A 23,082-nucleotide genomic window follows, 5' to 3' on the forward strand; every position below is an offset into this window, starting at 1 on the left:
AGAGGTGCAAAACCTGCACTGAATTTCATTCCAACTGTATCCGTATCAATAAGGGCATTGCTTAGTAATGCTGGGGGCTTTCCTTACCCACAGCCACATGTGTAAACTACAGAGCTCCCTACAGGCACCCACATGCACCCTCTTGTGAGTTGGTGGCCCTACCTAGGGGTGCACAGAATCAAAATGTGGCAATCCCTATTCTCCCTCCAGCAGCTCCTCCCTGTGCTGTACCCCGGCTCCCTCTTTCACGTCCCCAGAGAAAAGGGTGACATGGTGTGGGTGCTGCCGAGTCCCACATGCTGCCCCTCCCTCGCTGTCCCTCCCCTGCAGGGTGAATCCCAGGGGTTTTGCCTCAGGTGCAGAGCGATGTTCAGTTTACAGGAGAGGTAACAGTAAGTGGCAGTCACACAGCAGGGACTGAGATTGCAACTGACAGGTGAGTAACTTCATCTCCTGCCAAAAACAGTGTCTGTCTTCTCTGTGGAAACTGCACTTCACCCATTTTCTGGACTTGCTGCCCCTCTGATTTCCCGTCCCTTGCCCTTTATGGGCTCTCTATCCTCTTACCATAACTCTCCTCCAACTCTCCCTATTCCCAATTTCAATTATCTGCCTTAACTAACTCCCTTTCCTGACTCCTTTACTTCTTGCGAATCCTTATCCACTTCTTAGGCTCTTCTACTTCTGTTATCTCTTCCTTGCCTTCTCACACTCCCTGCCCCTTCCCTTGCTCTTTTCCCCATTACTTGTCTTGATCTCCTTCTTAACTGCCCATTCTAACCCCTCTTATCTCTGTCTCTTCTCTGCCTTCTCTGACTCCCAATCCCCTTTGTGGGTCCCATCTCTGACTCTTCTTTCCATTCTATGGCCCTTAATTGATTTTTCTGAGTCCCTATCCATCTTCTTGGACTCTGCTCCACCATCTCATACTCCTCCTTCCATCTCTGACTCTTCATCAACCTTCCCTAATCCCCTTTACATAACCCTATATTGCCATTCTCTGACTCCTCTTCTTTCTCTGACTCTTCATTCCATCCTGGATTCCTTGTCTGATTTATATGACTCCTCTGCTCTGATTCCTCTGCGCCCTCTGTATTGCCAACCTCCTTCTCTGACCATTGACCTTCCGCTCAGTCTTCTGACTTTCCTCTGTCTCTCTCACTGTCCGTCTTCTCTCTTTTCCTTTCTCCAGAGATAAACAGTCATTGCCTCTTTGCTATGATGTAAAACTACTACGAGAATATGAGTGTATTTTAGAGCATGTTGCTGCAGGACAATTTCACAAGTACAACAGCCTCTCTTCTCTTCCAGGTCCATTAATTCAGGTCGGTTCTCACCCATACATATACAGATTGGCACCCAGTGCTAAAGGTACTGTGTGTTTGTCTGAAGGTTGATCCAAATTTATTAACAATTAATATAAAGTTAATTGAGGCCTTCAATATCTTCCCATTCCTCTGACCTAAAACCCTACAGTATATTAATCCTTGTCCTGACTTTCCTATATGCTCTCTGCTTTTTTTTTTGTGACTCCGCCTTATCCCGTGTCATTTATTGTCTCCCCTAGCCTGGCTCCGCCCTTTACGTTAAAGCACTTCCACCATTTCTAACGCCAGCCTCTAGTCATCTGTGATTGCTGCCCCTTGCTGATTATTCATCCATTGACTGGCTCCTCCCTCTTGTGCTTGACACCTCCCACTCATGGCTGACTCCAGGCCCTCTTTCTATAATTTATATCTGTCTCTAGCCATAACTTGTATACAGCCTTTGCTTCCCTATCTAATCCCTTATCACTCTGTCTGACTTTTCCATCTCCTTGGCTCAATTCTCTCCTTCTGCTCTGACCCCTCCCCTTCTTATCTGACTCCTCCCCTTCTACTCCTCCCTCTCCCCCTTGGGGGGAATGGATCATAGGGATAGAAGGGAACCTGCAGGAGGATATCAGTGTATCCTTAGTGTGAGAGTGACACGGCGGAGATGAGTTATTTACACAAAAACAGGATTGTCGGGGTATTGTTTGTTTATGTAATGAGATTCACCCAACTGAGGAACATTCAATTTTCTGCCACAAGAACTGGGGGTTCAGGCAAAGCATTATTCCCAACGATTTATACCCCAGCACTGGTTCACTTGCCCTTTAGATCTAGCTCTAAGCATGATGGGAGTTGTAGTTTGCTACAGATGAGGCGATCTACAGTCTTGGGTACTGCTTGCCAGCCTGTGCTTTTTAAGGACGTGTCATGCTCTGTATCACTATGGAATGCTGTGGGGGGGGGGTTTGCATGACTCAGTATTCTCATAATGCTGCTTATTACTCACCACTGGCTACTTGGAATGTTTTTGTGACCCCGGCAAGGGATCGGTTTACATTTATAGACATATTAATGGTTATAAAACAAAGTTCTGGTAAATGTATCAAAATCTTTTCTAATTTCAGCCAGTGGAGGGATTCCGGTTGGACATATTTACCAGCTCCTTGTCTTTTATCTATTAGATAGTGGGGGGGGGGGGGTGATCTACCTAAAGGGGCAAAAACTGATCATTTGATCTGATCAATAATGACCTTTTATTGTACATCAACTTTTACAGTTTTTTTTTTTACTCAAAATATTTGAGGCAGCAAACACACCAGTTCTGCCAGTGCAGAGCAACTGTACGTTATATTTTATTTGCTTTAATTTGTTGGCGTTACTGTTCCTTTAAGAAAGCATAGCAAGGAAGAGGCAACAGATCCACAGCAGATTGAATATATGAAAGTGGATGTATTTGAGAACAGAAAGTAGGACTGGTTATATGTGCATAAAACACGGAAAAGAAATGTTTAACAAAGGGAAATTAATAATAAAGGGGCAATAAGACAGACCCCTCTCCCCCCATCTGCTGAGTGGGTGGTTATGAGTTACTAAAAGTTAATCTTTAGGTGAATTTCCCCTCTAATTCAACTCTATTCTCACTTCCTTGTGTCTCTGGAGAGATGGCTCAGCTAAATCAAGTCAGTGGCAGAAGCAGGATATGGTACATTAAGGGGCCAATTCACCAAGCTCAAGTGAAGGATTCAAAGTAAAAAAAACTTCGAAGTGTTTTTTGGGCTACTTCGACCATTGAATGGGCTACTTCGACCTTCGACTTCGAAACAAATGATTCGAACTAAAAATCGTTCGACTATTCGACCATTCGATAGTTGAAGTACTGTCTCTTTAAGAAAAAACTTCGACCCCCTAGTTCGCCACCTAAAAGCTACCGAACCCAATGTTAGCCTATGGGGAAGGTCCCCATAGGCTTGGCTAAGTTTTTTTGGTCGAAGGATCAAAAAATTAAGGATCTTAGATCGCTGGATTAAAATCCTTCAAATCGTTCGATTCGATCAAACTTTTTGTGCAAAATCCTTCGACTTCGAAGGATTTTCATTCCCCAGTCGAATATCGAGGGTTAATTAACCCTCGATATTCGACCCTTGATGCATCGGCCCCAAAGGGTTACTCAATATTAATGTGAACAAGGCAGTGTCGGACTGGGGGGCCCGGGGCCCACCGGGACTTCTGTCCAGGGCCCCCTTGCTGCGCCGCACCTTACCGTGCAGTGCGCTCCCTTCCTTCTGTGCGGTGCGCATGCGCAGACGGTGTGGTGCTGGCGCGCATGCGCAGACGGCGCGGCGCTCCGGTTTTTTTTTTATTTTACATAACACGATTGGGGTCTGGCCCGGCGGGGGCCCATGACGGGTCGGGGCCCACCGGGTTTTTTCCCGGTTTCCCGCCGGGCCAGTCCGACCCTGGAACAAGGTGCCAAGGCCAGATGGAACACTCCCTCGGGTATTGAGAAAGCTTATTCCATTTTAGCCAGCCTTTATTTCTCATTTTCAGCCTATATGGTACCTATGAATTAGAGGAAATCTGATGTAATTCCTATATTTAAAAAGAGATTACAGTCTCTGCCTGGCAATTATAGGCCTGTAAATCTGACATCTGTGGTGGGGAAATAATTTGAAGGTTTGTTAAGGGATCACATTCAAGATTATGTTCTGGAGAATGGCATTATGAGCAGCAATCAGCATGGCTTTGTGAAGGATAAGTAAAGCTGGCCATAGATTTTGAGATTTTTAAAAGATCCGATCATCATCGTGAGACCACGATTATGGTACGAATAGTCCATCAACTAAAAAGACCAATTTGCTAGGAAAACAAAGGGGAGCTGCCTGCTTGGCCCTGCAAACATAGATAGATTGCTCTGGGACCGACACAGATTTTTTAACCTGGCCGATCAATTTCCTGACAGATGTCGGCTGAAAAATCGTAAGATGTACGATCGTTCGAATCCCACTAACCGCACGATTGGTGGGACTTCGCTAAAATCGGTCGTTCTGCAAGAGAAATCTTTGCGTCCAGTAGGGTCCTGCACGGTTCTGTACAATTTCATTTAACTTGTTCATTAAGGACTTAGGGGAGGGTGTTGTAAGGAATGTATCAGTGTTTGCAGATGACACAAAACTATCCAGCCCATTTAATTCCATCCAGAATGTGGCACTTGCAACAGGATCAAACTGGCAATCTGGGCAGCTTAGTGGCAAATGAGATTCAATGTTGATAAATGTAAAGTCATGCACCTGGGATGTAAAAATATCCACTTATACCCTTAATGGGACTGCACTAGGCAAATCCATTATGGAAAAGGACCTTGGAGTAGTGATGGGCGAATTTATTCGCCATGCGCGAATTCGCGGCGAATTTGCGCGATTTGCGTCGAGCGAATAAATTCGCGAAACGCCCGCGAAAATTCGCGGTAAAAATTCGCCGGCGTCAAAAAAATTTTTTTTCCGAAAAAAGTCGCCGGCGCCAAAAACGGGCGCCGGCGTCGGAAAAACGGGCGCCGGCGTCAAAAACGGGCGCCGGCGTCAAAAACGAGACGCCGGCGCCGTTTCGCGAATTTTTCGCCGTTTCGCGAATTTCGCGCGAAATTCGCGAATTTTTCGGCGAAGCGAAACGGCGCAAATTCGCCCATCACTACCTTGGAGTCCTTGTAGATGATAAACTTGGCTGTAGCAAGCAATGCCAGTCAGCAGCATCAAGGGCAAATAAGGTCTTGAGCTGTATTAAATGGGGCAGAGATTTGTGGAGGAGTGAGTTATTCTTCCACTTTACAGAGGCCCCATCTAGAATATGCCGTACAGTTTTGGTCTCCATCGCTCAAACAGGACATTATTGTATTAGAGAGGGTACAGAGAAGGGCAACTAAGCTGGTAAAGGGAAAATCTTAGCTATGAGGAGAGACTGGCCAAATTGGGGATGTTTGAGAAGAGGCGCTTAAGGGGTGATATGATAACTATGTATAAATATATAAGGGGATCATATAATAATCTCTCTAATGCTTTATTTACCAGTAGGTCTTTCCAGCTGACACAAGGTCACCCATTCCGATTAGAAGAAAAGAGGTTCCAGCTAAATATTGGGAAGGGGTTTGTTACAGTGAGAGCTGTGAAGATGTGGAATTGACTCCCTGAATCAGTCTGATACATTAGATAGGTATAAGAAGGGGTTGGATGGATTTTTAGATGCAGGGACTGGACCCATTGCCATTTTGGAGTCAGGAAGGGATTTTCCCCCTCTGAAGCTAATTGGAGAGGCTTCAAATGGGGTTATTTGCCTTACTCTGGATCAACTTGATGGACGTGTGTCCTTTTTCAACCTAACTTACTGTGTTACTATGTATATACGTTTCCAGATGTAAGAGAGGTTATGAGAAAGGCACAAGGGATACATAACTCCCCTCTCCCCGAAAAAATAAATAAATATATAATATATATCAGGGGCACCGACCTATTCCTCCTAATACACAGGGTATATTTTCTATATAAGCACCTGAGGGCATGCACCAAGGGTGGCAACTTTAGGTGAGAAAAGACTTTTGTGTAATTCTCCCTCAGCCTCAGGGATTGTTAAAGAAAATCATTTTCCCCTTTCTATTTGACTTTCAGGTATAACCATGGGCTGTTTCTCCTTCCTCAAGACCATGATGTTTGTGTTCAATGGAATCATATTTGTGAGTATTTAATAGAGAAACCATTAAAAAAAAGAAGTTTATATAAGCAGACGAAGGCTATGGCAAATTGTCTATTTAAAGGGGTTGTACCCCTTTAAATGAACTTTTAGTATGATGCTAGAAATACAGCTGAGCATGACCCTAACCTATAACAACCAATCAGTATTTGGCTTGTACCGCACTACTACACTGTGAACAATGAAAGCAATTATATATAATATGTAGCGGTTGCTACTGGTTACAAGACCTCTCCATCTATAAGTCTGCTGCATGTGGATCCATATCAACACTATAGATTTAGCTATATATATTAAAGGGGTTTAAATTAACTGACAATATCATGTAGAGAGTGATATTCTGAGACAATTTGCAATTGGTTTTCATTATTTATTATTTGTGGTTTCTGAGTTATTTAGCTTTTTATTCAGCAGCTCTCCAGTTTGCAATTTCAGCAAATTACCCTAGCAACCATGCATTGAATAAAAGACTGGAATATGAATAGGAGAGGACTGAAAAAAAAGGTGACTAATAAAATAACAATAAATTTGTAGCTTACAGAGCATTCATTTTTAGGTGGGGTCACTGACCCCCATTTGAAAGCTGGAAAGAGTTGGAATTGCAATTTCAGCAATCTGGTTGCTAGGATCCAAACTACCCTAGCAACAATGCCTTGATTTGAATAAGAGACTGGAATAAAATACTAATAAAAAGTAGCAATAACAAGAATCAGATGCAGGCCAGCCATATCAATGAGCAGTACAACCCCATTGGATCATGTCTCTGTGTCGTTGCAGTTGGGCGGGGTAGCGGTGCTGGGTATCGGCATCTGGGTGAAGGTGGACGGAGGCTCCTTTCTTCAGATCCTGGGCTCCGCAGCCCCCCAGCTCATGCAAGTGGTGAATGTGGGGTACTTGTGCATTGCCGTCGGAGGGTTCCTTATACTTATAGGATTCCTTGGCTGCTGCGGGGCTATAAAGGAGAGCCGCTGCATGTTAATGTCGGTGAGCTCTTTCTGTAATTATATTATACTTGTACTGTGACTTTAATTTCCTCTCTTCCACTCATTTGTATAGATACCCATCCTGCTCAATATATCCTCTTCCCTTGCTCCTGATACTGTGTTATATAAACCCCTCAGTTACTCAGTTATTCCTCCTATTGCCCCATATACCCTCTTATTATAACAGTGCTCCTACTGCAACATGTAACCTATATATATATATATATATATATATATATATATATATATATATATATAAATATTTGCCTTTTCCCTGCAGTTCTTCATTATCATCCTCATTATTTTTATTGCTGAAGTGGCAGGAGCTGTATTAGTGCTGGCATTCTCTTCTGTGGTAAGTATTGCCCCCAATACCAGTACTGTAATAACATAGATGCACAATGAGGGCAAACATTCTGGCTACAGAGCTTACACTCTAATGCACAAAACAATACAGGGAGAGGGAACCATTGGGAGAAGGGAATCCTGCCCTGCAGAGCTTACACTCTAATATACAGAGGGACATAGATAGAATACAGGGAGAGGGAACCATTGGGCGAAGGGAATCCTGATCTGCAAAGCTTACACTCTAATATACCGAGGGACACAGATACAATACAAGGAGAGGGAACCATTGGGAGAAGGGATTACTGCCCTGCAGAGCTTACACTCTAATATACAGAGGAACACAGATACAATAGAGGGAGAGGGAACCATTGGGAGAAGGGACTCCTGCCCTGCAGAACTTCCACTCTAATATACAGAGGGACACAGATTCAATACATGGAGAGGGAACCATTGGGTGAAGGGAATCCTGCCCTGCAGAGCTTACACTCTAATATGCAGCGGAACACAGAAACAAAGCTGTGAGAGGGAGAATTCTGTTTGACACATTCTGTGCATGTTTTCTTAGTCTCGGATCTTCATTGAGTACCTTGGTAACGTGGCTTTGAAATATCTGCATAACGATTATGGTGAAAGTAATGAACTCACCACAATATGGAATGCGACCATGAACGAGGTAATATCCCTACCCTTGTAATGAATATATATACTGCTGTACCATATACACCCTACTCTGTATAATGGGACTGAGTATCTATACCTGATAATGATCTCCCCTCTCTGTATAATGGGACTGAGTATCTATACCTGATAATGATCTCCCCTCTCTGTATCTCTGAGTATCTATACCTGATAATGATCTCTATCTGATCTCCTCTCTCCCTCTGGGATGAGTATCTGATAATAAAGTCTGATCCTCCCTCTGTAATAATGGGACTGAGTATCTATACCTGATAAATGACTGTAGATGGGACTCCCCTCCCCTCTCTGTATCCTCTGGGGACTGAGTATCTATACTGATACTCTCTCTGTATAATGGGACTGAGTATCTATACCTGATAATGATCTCCCCTCTCTGTATAATGGGACTGAGTATATCTATCTGATAATGATCCTCTGGAATATGGGTATATGGGACTATACCTGATAACCTCTCCCCTCTGTATAATGGGACTGAGTATCTATACCTGATAATGATCTCCCTCTCTGTATAATGGGACTGAGTATCTATACCTGATAAATGATCTCTGTATAATGGGACTGAGTATCTCTGATACCCTCTCTCTCTCCTATACTGAGTATATACCTGATAATCTCCCTCTGATCTCCCTATGATACTGAGGATACCTATAATGGGACTGAGTGTATCCTATAATGACTGGTATCTATAGATTCCCTCTGTATACTGATGATCGTATACTCTTCCTGTATAATGGGCTGACTCTCTGAGATGGACTGATAGGATCATATATACTGATATGACTCCCCTCTGTGTATAATGGGACTGAGTATCTATACCTACCTCTCTATAACCTGATATAGATCTCTCCCTCTCTGTATAATGGGAGTATCTATACTGATTGCTCCTCTTGTAATAAGTACTGTTACTGATTGATTGATAATGATCTCCCTCTCTACTGTAACCTGCTCACTATCTCTGCTACCTGAAAAAAACAGCAATACCCACCCGTATGTTGTGCCAACTTCAGCCCATGCTGGAAGAATAAAATCAAGCCTGAAGTGAAGGTAGGAGCCATGGAATTAAGGCAGAGGAGTGCTATGCCCTGTAACAATATACACTGTACTAAGTATAGCTGTACACAGAGAGTATGTACCTATAGAGATGCCAGGCAGTAATTGGATGCCAAGCCTTATACCCTGATTCTATAGCTCTACATAGCCAAGTCATTCTTTATTTGTGTGTCATTGTTATGTATTCATTACTGTTCATTACTATTCATTACTGTTCATTACTATTCATTACTATTCCAAAATCAGTTGGGATTCTGCACATTCATTAAGGGGCTGGTTCAGCTTTGAATTAACTTTTACTATGTTACAGAATGGCCACTTTTAAGCAACTTTTCAATTGGTCTTCATTATTAAATTTTTTATAATTTTATAAATTATTTGCCTTTTTTCTTCCAACTCTTTCCAGCTTTAAAATAATTTGCAATTGGTTTTCATTTTCTATTGTCTCAGAATATCACTCTCTACATCATACTAAAAGTTAAAGGGGTGGTTCAGCTTCAAATGAACTTTTAGTATGTTATAGAATGGCTAATTCTAAGCAAATTTTCAATTGGGCTTCATTATTTATTTTTTATAGTTTTTTTTAATTGTTTGCCTTTTTCGTCTGACTTTTTCCAGCTTTCAAATGGGGGTCACTGACCCCATCTTAAAAAAACAAATGCTTTCAAATGTATTGTTATTGCTACTTTTTATTACTCATCTTTATATTCAGGCCTCTCCTATTCATATTCCAGTTTCTTATTCAAATCAATGCATGGTTGCTAGGGGAATTTGGATCCTAGCAACCAGATTGCGGAAATGGCAAACTGGAGAGCTGCTGAATAAAAAGCTAAATAACTCAAATAATAAAAAATGAAAACCAATTACAAATTGTCTCAGAATATCACTCTCTACATCATACTAACAGTTAAATGTGAAAAACCCCATTAATATATTTAGCTAAATCTATAGTGTTGCTATGGATTTCCATGCAACAGACTTATAGATGGAGAGGTCTTGTAACTAGGAGCAACCATTTATTATATATAATTCCTTTCATTGTTCAAAGTGCAGTAGGGTGGTACAAGCCAAATACTGATTGATGCTGTAGGTTAGGATCATGCTCAGCTTTATTTCTGGCTGTACAGATACAAGTGAATGACCCCTGTCTCTGTGACCCCCCAGGGTTGCCTGGCTGCCTTCGAGCACTTCTTTAGTCGCAACGCCAAGATTGTCGGTGGAGTCGCTTTGGGGATCTGCGCTCTGGAGGTAATTCCCTGCCTTTCCTAGTCATGCCCAAGCTGTACTGTATTTACTAGGGATGCACCGAATCCACTATTTGAGATTCGGCCAAATACCCGAATCCTTCATGAAAAATTCGGCCAAATACCGAACTGAATCCGAATCCTAATTTGCATATGCAAAAGGGAAAGCGAAGGGAAAAAGTGGACAAAAACATTTTTACTTCCTTGTTTTGTGACAAAAATGGATACGTGGGTTCCCTTTTCGCCCCTAATTTGCATATACAAATTAGTATTCGGATTTGGTTCGACCGGGCACGAGCCCAAAATGAATGGCTAACATGGTATGACACATACCTCTTTCATACCTCCCAACTGTCCCGTTTTCAGCGGGACAGTCCCACTTTTGACAGCTCAACCTGCAGACCCGTGTTTGTACTGGAAAGTCCCGATTTTCTCTGAGAAACAATGTTTCTAACTTAATTGGCTTTTGGCAGAGAGCCCAGAACAGCCACAGCAGCAGATAAGTTACTTTTGTAACAATTTTAAGATAAGCAAATAAGTAATTGTAACAATATAAGATAACAGGTCCCTTGGGAGAAGTTAGACTCACAGCTTAAAGGGCAATTCACCTTCATTAGCAAAACTGTAATAACTGAAAAGAACCACAGAAATATGTTCAAACTTTCATAACCTGTTAAATTTTGTAAAATGAACATGGTAATTAGGGGGATTGGCAACAAAAATGGGTGTGGTCAAAAAGCTTTGCTGCGCCACGCGTGCCAAATTTTTGTCCCTCTTTCTATTTCCACAATGTTGCCTTTCTTTAGAATATATTGTATCTTCGCAGCCACCATTTTGATTTCTCTACTACCTCATTTGCATATGCAAATTAGGATTCAGTCCTGCCTAGGGTTGCCACCTTTATTGTGTTGGGAAAATGGGGAGGGGCTGGGCCGGGTGGCGTCATGGGCAGGGCAGTGATGTTGGGGGCTGGGGACTTAGGGGACAGGGCTGATGATGTGGCAATCAGCGATTGGCTGATAACCATGTCATTCACTTAAATATCCTGTTTGGATTTGGAAATCCAGACAGGCATTTTTCATAAGTGAACCCTTTCCAAAAACCCCCAAAAGCCACAATCCTGACCTTAATCCTGGATTCGGTGCACCCCTAGTTTATACACTGATATGGCCCATAGCACCCTACACCCCACCCATTGGGTGCCTTTGCCTTCTCCCCTTGTTATATCCCTGTCCTTGTGTCATATTGTCTTTCTGTTTAACCCTTCGCAGCTGGCAGCAATGATCGTCTCCCTTGTTCTTTTCTGCCACATTGGTAACAGCGCATGACCCCCTAGCTGAACATGGCGACTCCTGTTATAGTGATACCTGGAGCAGGAGATGCACCTGAGACTCATTGAAGCCATGCATGCATCTGATTGGCTACCTATTCACTGTCTATCAACCTCTGCTCTCCTTCTATTGGATGTACCTTGTTTCACCCTACATTGTAGAACTGAGTTTTCTTGGACTTGGGTTGGATGTACTAGAATGGGGAAAGGCCACATCACATGGGCATTTATTATAGTTACACCCTGCTGCTTTCCTAATAGGTGCCTGCTGCATACTACAATGATTTCTATGCAGCCATGCAAAATCATTCCTGCCAACATTTGCAAATCAGGCCCCAGCACAGATAAATCCTGACATGACCTGTTAAGCCTGAGCCCAAAAGTCAGGTCTTAAGGAATGGGCCACCCTAATTATGACCAATGAAAACTTTGCAATAGTCATGTAGCAAAATCCATGCAGCAGAGAAAGTTCTAAAGAGTCTAGCTTTAAAGGAGAGGTGGAATTCTTGAAAAATATATAAAATTGCTGCATATTTTTGCAATTTGCTCAAATTATTTTTCTAGTTTTCATGATTTTAGTAGTTTTTACACTGCTACTATGATGAGTTTGAAGCATCAGCACCACCTGCTGGTCATTTAATGGAGAAAAGGAATATAGGGGCAAATTCACTAAGATTCGTAGTTGCGCCAGGCGTAACTTCGCCGCACTTCGCCAGGCGTAGTTTTGCCAGCGCTCCGCAAATTCACTAAAATAAAAAGTTGCGCTCATGGGTAGCATAAGGTTGCGAAGTTGCGCTAGCGTTGATTCGCTAAGCGAAGCGAAGCGAAGTTACGCTAGCGATGGTTAATTTGCATACGGAGCCAAATTCAAATATCAATGGAGGAATACGTATAATCACTACAAATTCCTGGGAAACCTTTTTGCCCTACACATGTGCCCACTGTATAGTTAAGTTGCCATGAGTTAGGAAATGTAGGGGGGAAGGAGGGGAGCCCCAAAAAATTTTTCGATCTTTTTCAGCCTATCACCCATAATATAGAAAAAACGCCAGCGTTTTTTGGGACTTAGAAAAAATTTGAACTTTTTTTGAAGCAATCCCTATCTTCTCTATTGCGATTCGCCTGGTCTGAGGTGGCGAAGGAAGTTAAGCGTAAAAGGTAGCGTTCAGAACAATGCGCGCGTAGTTACGTCCGTTGCGAAAATTTGCCAGGCGTAAGGGTGCGAAGTAACACTAGCGAATTTACGCCAGCGTTCGTTAGTGAATTTGTGAAGTAACGAAAATGACCAACGCTAGCGAATTGACGCTAGCGTTAGGCGCTTCGACGCATAGTGAATTTGCCCCATAATCTTTCTGAGCAGAGCCAGGAGACTGCTGCATGTTATGTGATAACATAGCTCCACCCACAAATGCACTGCTGTGTCTATGACCCCAATATGCACTGGTTTCCTGAGATACTCAGCATTGTTGTATGTAGCGGCAAGTTTAGGAGTTGGATAAATGGAATCAGGTCTCCATGTCTCATTTTTAATTCTCAACTGAAACAAATTCAAATTTTTCTATTTAAGTTAATGGCAAACGGGATAGAAATATATATATTTTTAGCCTTGCACATGTGATGCCCATTGTATAGGCGTGTGCTGAGACCTGTGTAATAACATGTAATTATATCATGTAATAATAAACCATTCTCATGAGTCAGTCTGGTGAATGGAAAAGTGTTCTGTACATAGGCACGTCAATACCAATTACTAGATAAATGGTGGTTGAAATGCTTGTGATTTAATGAGAGTAAAAGGTATAAGGAAATGCAGCTAAGACAAAGTAAACCCATGCACTGAACCTCTATATTATAGCTATAGGAAATAGGATCATGTGACAATTAGAGAACATTATGAGAAATCAACCATGACCCCTAATGCCTGGTAATGTGATTCAGCAACTTGACTGCACTTACAATATAGAGCCCCGTTCTATTCTGATTAGGGAATCTCCTTTCCTCTAGTGCCATTTGGTCCATATTTCCTAAACACAAGGCAACTCATAGGGTTTTATTGCTTCAAATAAAAGAGAAACTGGCAGAAATATCAAATTGTATGACTTTTAGGCATTGTTGAACTGCAACTTCCAGCAATGCTGAAGGTTTGCAGACTGGATACCCCAGATCTGAAATATCAGCAGCCAGTCTATAGCCTATGATCCCCCATATCTGTTCTAGGCCAGGTGGGTAAATATCCTGGCATTTATGCTGCATGGCATTAGCTAAGGTCCTATGTTGCAGATTTCTTAGAGATACGGATTATAAACACCAAGCTGCTACAATCTCGCCAGGATACGCCCCCTGATTGGATATTGGCCCCAATGGGAGATCTGCAGAAAACAAATACATTAGAAAGCCATTCTGAGAGTTCCCCTGGGTAAGGCTGGCACATAACAATATAACCAGGTGCAACCCAAAATATAAAGGCATGTGCTATATTTTTATATGCCAACAACAAACTGGCACCCTTGGTGTTTTTTTTTAGTTTTCTTATATTTAAAGTTGAGTAAACTGTGGGTATGATCTAGATCATATTCAATTTGCAATTGGTTTTCATTTTTTATTATTCTCTGGTTTTTGAGTTATTTAGCTTTTTATTCAACAGCTCTCTAGTTTGCAATTTCAGCAATGTGGTTGCTAGGGTCTGACTTACCATAGCAACCATGCACTGATTTATATAAGAGACTGGAATATGAATAGGAGAGGCCTGAATAGAAAGAGGAGTAATAAAAAAGTAGCAATAACAATATTTGTAGCCTTACAGAGCATTTGTTTTTTTAATTGGGGGTCGGTGACCCCGATATGAAAGCTGGAAAAAGCCAGAAGGTAAATAATTAGAAAAAAAAACTATAAAAAAGAAATAATGAAGACCAATTGAAAAGTTGCTTCGAATTGGCCACTCTATAACATACTAAAAGTTAACCTAAAGGTGAACCTTTAAAGGGGTCATTTTGTAAACAAGAAAAACATGTCAAATCTGACATCGCAGAGACTAAACTTTAGCAGTTGGCGGTTAATGTAAAACTATACCCCCCAAATAATGTAGGTCTCTATAAAAAGAAATTGCATAAAACAGCTCCTATATAAAACCCTGCTTCATCTAAATAACCCATTATCATAATAATGTACTTTTTTTTAGTAGTATGTGCCACTGGCTGATCCCAAATAGAAAATTGCCATTTTAAGAACTAAGAGGATCCTACAATTCGCGGTGCACACAAACAAACCAAGGGCACACATACATGTTAGGTCACATGAGTCAGTCAATATTGACTTTATAATTAGCCCCTTTATTTGAGATCCCTTTAGATGTTCACTGGTCCGTGTCCCTGTTTCAAATGAGGGGTGGGCGTGTCCTAACGGTCCCTGCCAGAAGCACAGTAGGAGGGGACAGCCAATCACAGCCCTGCAGTCACACAAGCACAGACAGGCTTCAGTTCCCTATCAGGTCAGCCTAGCTGCTGATTGGTTCTTATACTACAGTACAGTGAGATGAGTGCCATTGACCCCCCTGCACAGCCTGGGAAAGGAGGCAGCAGGAAGTAGAACAGATGGGCGGGACTACTACGGTTTTTGCAGAAATTTTCAATAAAGTAACCAGAAACAAAACTTTGTAAGCACATTCCTTCTGTATCTAAAAGAGTAAAATGCACTGGCACATTCTTGTTTTTTACATAAAATGTCTCTTTTAAGTATTCTCTAAGCATTTTCAGGGTATAAATTTCCCTTAAGAACATAAATACAGTCTTGTAGAAAGGGAAAGAGAGACACGGATTCACTGTACATTTTTATTTGTTACAAAGCTGACTTAGACAATGGCTTTCCTCATTGGCTAGCAAAGGGAGGGTTGAACCCCCCCGAAACATTAATGCACAGGTGGTCCCAATAAAAGGGGTAAGTGCAGACCATCTAAGGAAATCTGCACCACCAGTGCAGGAAGGTCATAGGAAAGGTGAGAGGTGCCTTATATTCACATAATTTTCTGATTGGCTGACACGGGCAGCCAATCAGGTTGCTTGTGGGCTATCCACATCCCGAACTGTGCTCAGAGGGTGCTAAAGTATGTGCTCCCTTCATCCCTGCACACCGAGCGACACAGTAATACTGCATTCATGCTCTGGAAGCTGCAATATGCCCTTTCCTGCTACAACTATTATAGCCTTGCCCTTTAACCGCATAACTTCTTTATTTTATCTGTATATACATAACAGAAATATAGTCCATGAATATTGCATCTTAGCTTCCCCACTACTCCTCTGTTAATTAAGTCCCATTAAAAAAGGGACTGTCCTTTGGATCAGGGTCCAATTAAAGGGGTTGTTCACCTTTAAATTAACTGTTAGTATGATGTAGAGAGTGATATTCGGAGACAATTGGCAGTTGGTTTTCATTTTTTATTACTTTTTGTGACTTACTTTATTACTTATGGTTTTTGAGTTCTTTAGCTTTTTATTCAGCAGCTCTCCTTGCAATTTCAGCAATCTGGTTGCTAGGGTCCAGATTACCCTAACAACCATGCATTGATTTAAAAAAGTGACTGGAATATGAATAGGAGAGGCCTGAATAGAAAGATCAGTAATAAAAAGTAACAATAACAATACATTTGCAGCCTTACAGAGCATTTGATGGGGTCAGTGACCCCCCATTTGAAAGCTGGAAAGAAAAAGAGAAGAATAATAAGAAATTATAAAAAAGTTATAAAAAAAAACAAAACATTGAAATATTGCTATTATAATATAGAATTAGCCATTCTATAGATCAGGGGTCCCCAACCTTTTTTACTTGTAAGCCACATTTAAATATAAAAAGACTTGGAGAGCAACACAAGCATGAAAAAGTCCAGGGAGGTGCCAAAAAAGGACTGTGAGTGGCTGTTTGGTAGCCTCTATATGGACTGGCAGCCAACGGGAGGCTCTGTTTGGCAGTACACGTTTTTTATGCAACCAAAACTTGGCTTCTAGCCAGGAATTCCAACATAAGCTCCTGCTTAGAGGCCACTGGGAGCAACATCCAAGGGGTTGGTGAGCAACATGTTCCTCACGAGCTACTGGTTGGGGATCACTGCTATAGATACTAAAGTTAACTTAAAGGTGAAGCACCCCTTTAAAGGCAAAAAATAACAAGGGTTACCATCTCTTCACAACAGAATCATGAAAGTAGGGAAGTATATAATGTTTTCATCTATTGCCTATGAATAACTGTATCCGGCTATTACTGAATATAGATATCTATATTCTGTGCAGTCACTGACTGTCCATATTAAACAAAAAATGTTAAAAGTTCTTCATCCTGTATGTACATAACTCCAATAGAATGAATGAATTCCAGTAGGGGAACCAGTGTGGCCGAAATTCTTTTTCTACTCAGTTTGTTATGATGTCCCGACTGAAGAATGTCTCTTCATGTGCAGCGCCAGGTGATCAGAACGGGCAAAGGTTCTCAGACAGATCTGGCACTGGAACGGGCGCAGACCCGTGTGTTTACGGAAATGGCGAGTGAGCTCGTCGGAGCGGGCAAACTTCCAACCACAGCCAATCCACTCACACATGTATGGCTTCTCTCCTAGTGGAACATCAGCTTGTTACCAACATATACCATATAACTCTGAGCAGAGAGAAAACTACTATACAATAATGGGCTCAGGGGAGGGGTTAGTGGAATAAGGAGTTACAGGGACAATAATGGGCTCAGGGGAGGGGTTAGTGGAATAAGGAGTTACAGGGACAATAATGGGCTCAGGGGAGGGGTTAGTGGAATAAGGAGTTACAGGGACAATAAGGGGCTCAGGGGAGGGGTTAGTGGAATAAGGAGTTACAGGGACAATAAGGAGCTCAGGGGAGGGGTTAGTGGAATAAGGAGTTACAGGGACAATAAGGGGCTCAGGGGAGGGGTTAGTGGAATAAGGAGTTACAGGGACAATAAGGAGCTCAGGGGAGGGGTTAGTGGAATAAGGAGTTACAGGGATAATAAGGGGCTCAGGGGAGGGGTTAGTGGAATAAGGAGTTACAGGAACAATAAGGAGCTCAGGGGAGGGGTTAGTGGAATAAGGAGTTACAGGGACAATAAGGGGCTCAGGGGAGGGGTTAGTGGAATAAGGAGTTACAGGGACAATAAGGGGCTCAGGGGAGGGGTTAGTGGAATAAGGAGTTACAGGGACAATAAGGGGCTCAGGGGAGGGGTTAGTGGAATAAGGAGTTACAGGGATAATAAGGGGCTCAGGGGAGGGGTTAGTGGAATAAGGAGTTACAGGGACAATAAGGAGCTCAGGGGAGGGGTTAGTGGAATAAGGAGTTACAGGGATAATAAGGGGCTCAGGGGAGGGGTTAGTGGAATAAGGCGTTACAGGAACAATAAGGAGCTCAGGGGAGGGGTTAGTGGAAAAAGGAGTTACAGGGACAATAAGGGGCTCAGGGGAGGGGTTAGTGGAATAAGGAGTTACAGGGACAATAAGGGGCTCAGGGGAGGGGTTAGTGGAATAAGGAGTTACAGGGACAATAAGGGGCTCAGGGGAGGGGTTAGTGGAATAAGGAGTTACAGGGACAATAAGGGGCTCAGGGGAGGGGTTAGTGGAATAAGGAGTTACAGGGACAATAAGGAGCTCAGGGGAGGGGTTAGTGGAATAAGGAGTTACAGGGACAATAAGGGGCTCAGGGGAGGGGTTAGTGGAATAAGGAGTTACAGGAACAATAAGGGGCTCATGGGGGGGTTATTGGAATAAGGAGTTAGAGGGACAATAAGGGGCTCAGGGGAGGGGTTAGTGGAATAAGGAGTTACAGGGACAATAGGGGGCTCAGGGGAGGGGTTAGTGGAATAAGGAGTTACAGGGACAATAAGGGGCTCAGTGGAGGGGTTACTGGAATAAGGAGTTACAGGGACAATAGGGGGCTCAGGGGAGGGGTTAGTGGAATAAGGAGTTACAGGGATAATAAGGGGCTCAGGGGAGGGGTTAGCGGAATAAGGAGTTACAGGGACAATAAGGGGCTCAGGGGAGGGGTTAGCGGAATAAGGAGTTACAGGGACAATAAGGGGCTCAGGGGAGGGGTTAGCGGAATAAGGAGTTACAGGGATAATAAGGGGCTCAGGGGAGGGGTTAGTGAAATAAGGAGTTACAGGGACAATAAGGGGCTCAGGGGAGGGGTTAGCGGAATAAGGAGTTACAGGGACAATAAGGGGCTCAGGGGAGGGGTTAGCGGAATAAGGAGTTACAGGGACAATAAGGGGCTCAGGGGAGGGGTTAGCGGAATAAGGAGTTACAGGGACAATAAGGGGCTCAGGGGAGGGGTTAGCGGAATAAGGAGTTACAGGGACAATAAGGGGCTCAGGGGTCTGGTTAGCGGAATAAGACAATGACACACTCCCCATAAACTCCTTGTTACCTGTGTGAGAGCGGAGATGGGCCTTTAAGTGTGAGCTCTTACTATAAGATTTCCCACAGCCCAGAATGGTACATGGGTGGGAGGCGCTTCCTCTCTGTGGCTTACACTTGCCTCTCTTCTTTTGCTGAGGAGGTGGTACAGCACAGTGCTGGCTTGGCATGTTGGGGCTGGTAGAGGAGATGGACTGCATAGTATGGTGGTATGCAGAATACAGATCTGGTGGCCTTGGCAAGATCGGTACCAAATTAGTTAGGAAGTGTGAGTCGATTGGTTTAGGGAGGATAGTTAGGGGTGAGTTTGAGTATCCCAAGTACTGAGTGTGATACAGGGGATTTACCATCTGATCACACTCTGGTGTATTGTCAGTCGTGCTGATTTGTGCTGACCGGAACACTGGCATCATGTATTCCTCTTGCTCAGCACTGCTGCTCAAGGCTAGTGAAAACAGGTTTGCTTCATCCTCTTCCAACAGTGCAACGGTATCAGTATATTTATCAGATGGAGTTAAGCTTTCCAGGGCCTTCATTTGGCATGACATGCTTAGGGCTTCCTTACAGCTGTCGCCACCTACAGGCCGGTCAGTGAAGTTCTGTAAGAGAAAGTCAGTGTCCCAGTAGGCATCTTCTTCAGCCGTATCAGGATTTCGGGAGGGGATGGTGGTAGAATGATATAAATGTCTTTCATCTTGCTCTGGGGGTTCCTTGGGGCACATCTGTAAGGCTGCCGGCTTGTACAACTGAGGCCACAAAATGATAAGGTAAGAGAGCAGAAAGAAAATATTTATATATATATATATATACTTTATTCATCTATATTAGCTATACGACTTGCTACACTGCACCAGGCTGTCTTTGTTTAGCTGAGGTCACGGCTAAACCACTTCATAGTTTCTTTAAATGTACCCCCTACTGTAAATGATAAGGATATTAGAAGTCACTAAGGGGTTGTTCTGTGACCATATAAAGGCACAAGGCTGCAGGCTGAGTTATACAGGGAACTCTGAGTATCACTCATGTATTATAAAGGATAATGTACCCCCTACTGTAAATGATAAGGATATTAGAAGTCACTGAGGGGTTGTTCTGTGACCATATAAAGGCACAAGGCTGCAGGCTGAGTTATACAGGGAACTCTGAGTATCACTCATGTATTATAAGGGATAATGTACCCCCTACTATAAATAATAAGGATATTAGAAGTCACTGAGGGGTTCTGTGACCATATAAAGACACAAGGCTGCAGGCTGAGTTATACAGGGAACTTTGAGTCTCACTCGTGTATTATAAGGGATAATGTACCCCCTACTATAAATTATAAGGGTATTAGGAGTCACTGAGGGGTTGTTCTGTGACCATATAAAGGCACAAGGCTACAGGCTGAGTTATACAGGGAACTCTGAGTATTACTCATGTATTATAAGGGATAATGTACCCCCTACTGTAAATGATAAGGATATTAGAAGTCACTGAGGGGTTGTTCTGTGACCATATAAAGACACAAGGCTGCAGGCTGAGTTATACAGGGAACTCTGAGTATCACTCATGTATTATAAGGGATAATGTACCCCCTACTGTAAATGATAAGGATATTAGAAGTCACTGAGGGATTCTGTGACCATGTAAAGGCACAAGGCTGCAGGCTGAGTTATACAGGGAACTCTGAGTCTCACTCGTGTATTATAAGGGATAATGTACCCCCTACTGTAAATTATAAGGGTATTAGGAGTCACTGAGGGGTTGTTCTGTGACCATATAAAGACACAAGGCTGCAGGCTGAGTTATACAGGGAACTCTGAGTATCACTCATGTATTATAAGGGATAATGTACCTCCTGCCTTAAATTATAAGGATTTTAGAAGTCACTGAGGGGTTATGTGACCATGTAAAGGTATAAGGCTGCAGGCTGAGTTATACAGAGACCTCCCAATGAAAGAAAATATAATTTAAGCAATTTTCCCATATCTATGCTTATTCTCATGGCTTTATAGTAATGTGCAATTTCTATTGAAATCCCTTAATCCACAAATCTGTTCATGCATTTCCCTTCTCTTTCTTTGATACTTGAAACAACGTAGCTAAATGGAGTCATCTTTCCAGGTCTGTTAAAGGGTTGGCTTCTGCTACATTGTTTCAGGAGTCAGAACCAGCAATGCCAAGAATAGCAAGGGATGGACATATAGTGATTTCAATTGCAATTACACATAGCTATTAAACTAGTGAATAATGTGGAATGACTGTATATTGGGACGTTTCTTATAATCATATTTTCATTGGGCAAAAGCAGGTTTGGGGTGAAGTTACCATTTAAGTGAAGTCTTTAAAGGGGTGGTTCACCTTTAAATTAACTTTTAGTATCATGTAGAGAGTGATATTCTGAGACAATTCACAATTGCTTTTCATTTTTTATTTTGAGTTATTTAGCTTTTTATTCAGCAGCTCTCCAGTTTTCAGTAATCTGGTTGCTAGGGTCCGAATTACCATAGCAACCATGTATTGGAATATGAATAGGACAGGGCCTGTATTGAAAGATAACTAAGGAAAAGTAGCAACAACACTAAAAGTAGTAACAACACTCAAAAAATATTAGTTTTTCTAACTATAAAATCTGAATTTTTAGTGGAAAAAAAACTTGGATTTATACCCCAAGGATTGAAAAAGTCAGAATCTGAAAATACTCCATCTCAGACCTGCCAAGGTAGTATATAAGTCAATGGGAGAGGTTCCTATCCTAATTGGAAGTTTCTGTGGTCTGCGCTGGAAAAAATCCAACTACTTCGGACTTTTCTGGCAAAGATCCTTTTTGGGAAAAATTCTAAAAAAATTAAGAGATTCTGGAAAAAAATCCAAAAAACCTGTACGATGTGGATTCCAGTTTGGTGGGACTCTTTTATTTTAGATACTCAGAAAAATTCGGATTGTTGATAAATATAGGCCTTAAATGTGTAGCCTTGCAGAATACTTATTTTAGATGTGATCAGTGACCCCCATTTAAAAGCTGGATAGAGTTAGAAATTTTAATAATAATAATTCAAAAAGTATAAAAAATAAACAATACAAATCAATTGAAAAATGAAATGGCCATTATATTACATACTAAAAGTAGGCACGAGTAGCTCTCACCCCCTTCTTCATACCCCCTTCATATATATATATATATATATATATATATATATATATATATAGATATATATATATATATAGATATATATATATATATAGATATATATATATATATAGATATATATATATATATATATACACCCTGTTGTATTTTACATTGCCATTGAATGAGTTGGTGCTTTATAAAGACTATGTGCAGAAGGGGTTAAAACTCCATAAAGGGATTATGGGAGAGAGGTATGGGCACTTACCTGCAATAAATCATGCTGTGCTGGTGTCCAGTGGTCCATACATGATGCTAAAGCCATAGCGGATGTCTATAGTGGGGGCGAGTATAGATAGATAGATAGATAGATAGATAGATAGATAGATAGATAGATAGATAGATACTTATATACTACTATAATAACATCTTCCCTACTCTGCTCTCTTCTCTTTCATCTTGTGGGACAATATATCATTCTTTCTTTTCTTTGCCTTTTCAGGGATTTTGGAACTTTAAAAGTCAGTTTCTGATTGGCTCAAAAATATACACCTCCCACCCTCCCCCCTCCCCAAACTTCTTACTCAGCTAATGTTTGTGTCATCACTTTCACAGGAAAATACAACACAAAGGGTGTGTGCGTTATATATACTAACGTACATGCACGGGTACTTCTTGTGGTTACATACACTGAACATAGAATTGTTCCAAAGATCCTTCAGTGAAAAGTGATATTAACAAAGGTTGTAAGGGAGTTGTAGTTGAATGGCAAGTGCAACACCTGACACCCAGGGCATCTAGGCATATCCTAAACTCTAGTTAATGGATTCAAGCACAGAGTGTGGTATAAGTCTTTAATGC

The 23,082-nt window shown here is 42.0% G+C and overlaps 2 protein-coding genes across 2 annotated transcripts; one reads left to right on the top strand and one right to left on the bottom strand.

Annotated features, from left to right (window-relative positions):
• Window positions 1-5,867: 5,867 nt before the first annotated feature.
• LOC108705237 (tetraspanin-1) lies at window positions 5,868-12,369 on the top strand. Its single transcript, XM_041585634.1, has 7 exons — window positions 5,868-6,033; window positions 6,828-7,034; window positions 7,314-7,388; window positions 7,947-8,054; window positions 9,056-9,124; window positions 10,295-10,378; window positions 11,646-12,369. The coding sequence occupies exons 1-7, from the start codon at window positions 5,977-5,979 to the stop codon at window positions 11,700-11,702; spliced, it is 657 nt and encodes a 218-aa protein (XP_041441568.1). The 5' UTR covers window positions 5,868-5,976; the 3' UTR covers window positions 11,703-12,369.
• LOC108705238 (Krueppel-like factor 1) lies at window positions 11,851-22,781 on the bottom strand. The gene is made up of 3 exons (XM_041585635.1): window positions 22,490-22,781; window positions 19,052-19,855; window positions 11,851-11,898 (listed from the first exon to the last, which is right to left on the bottom strand). Exons 1-3 carry the CDS (start codon window positions 22,544-22,546, stop codon window positions 11,851-11,853), a joined length of 909 nt encoding a protein of 302 aa, XP_041441569.1. The 5' UTR covers window positions 22,547-22,781.
• Between the last annotated feature and the right edge of the window lie 301 nt (window positions 22,782-23,082).

This window comes from Xenopus laevis, chromosome 3L (assembly GCF_017654675.1).
Source record: "Xenopus laevis strain J_2021 chromosome 3L, Xenopus_laevis_v10.1, whole genome shotgun sequence".
In the NCBI taxonomy this organism is placed as follows: domain Eukaryota; kingdom Metazoa; phylum Chordata; class Amphibia; order Anura; family Pipidae; genus Xenopus; species Xenopus laevis.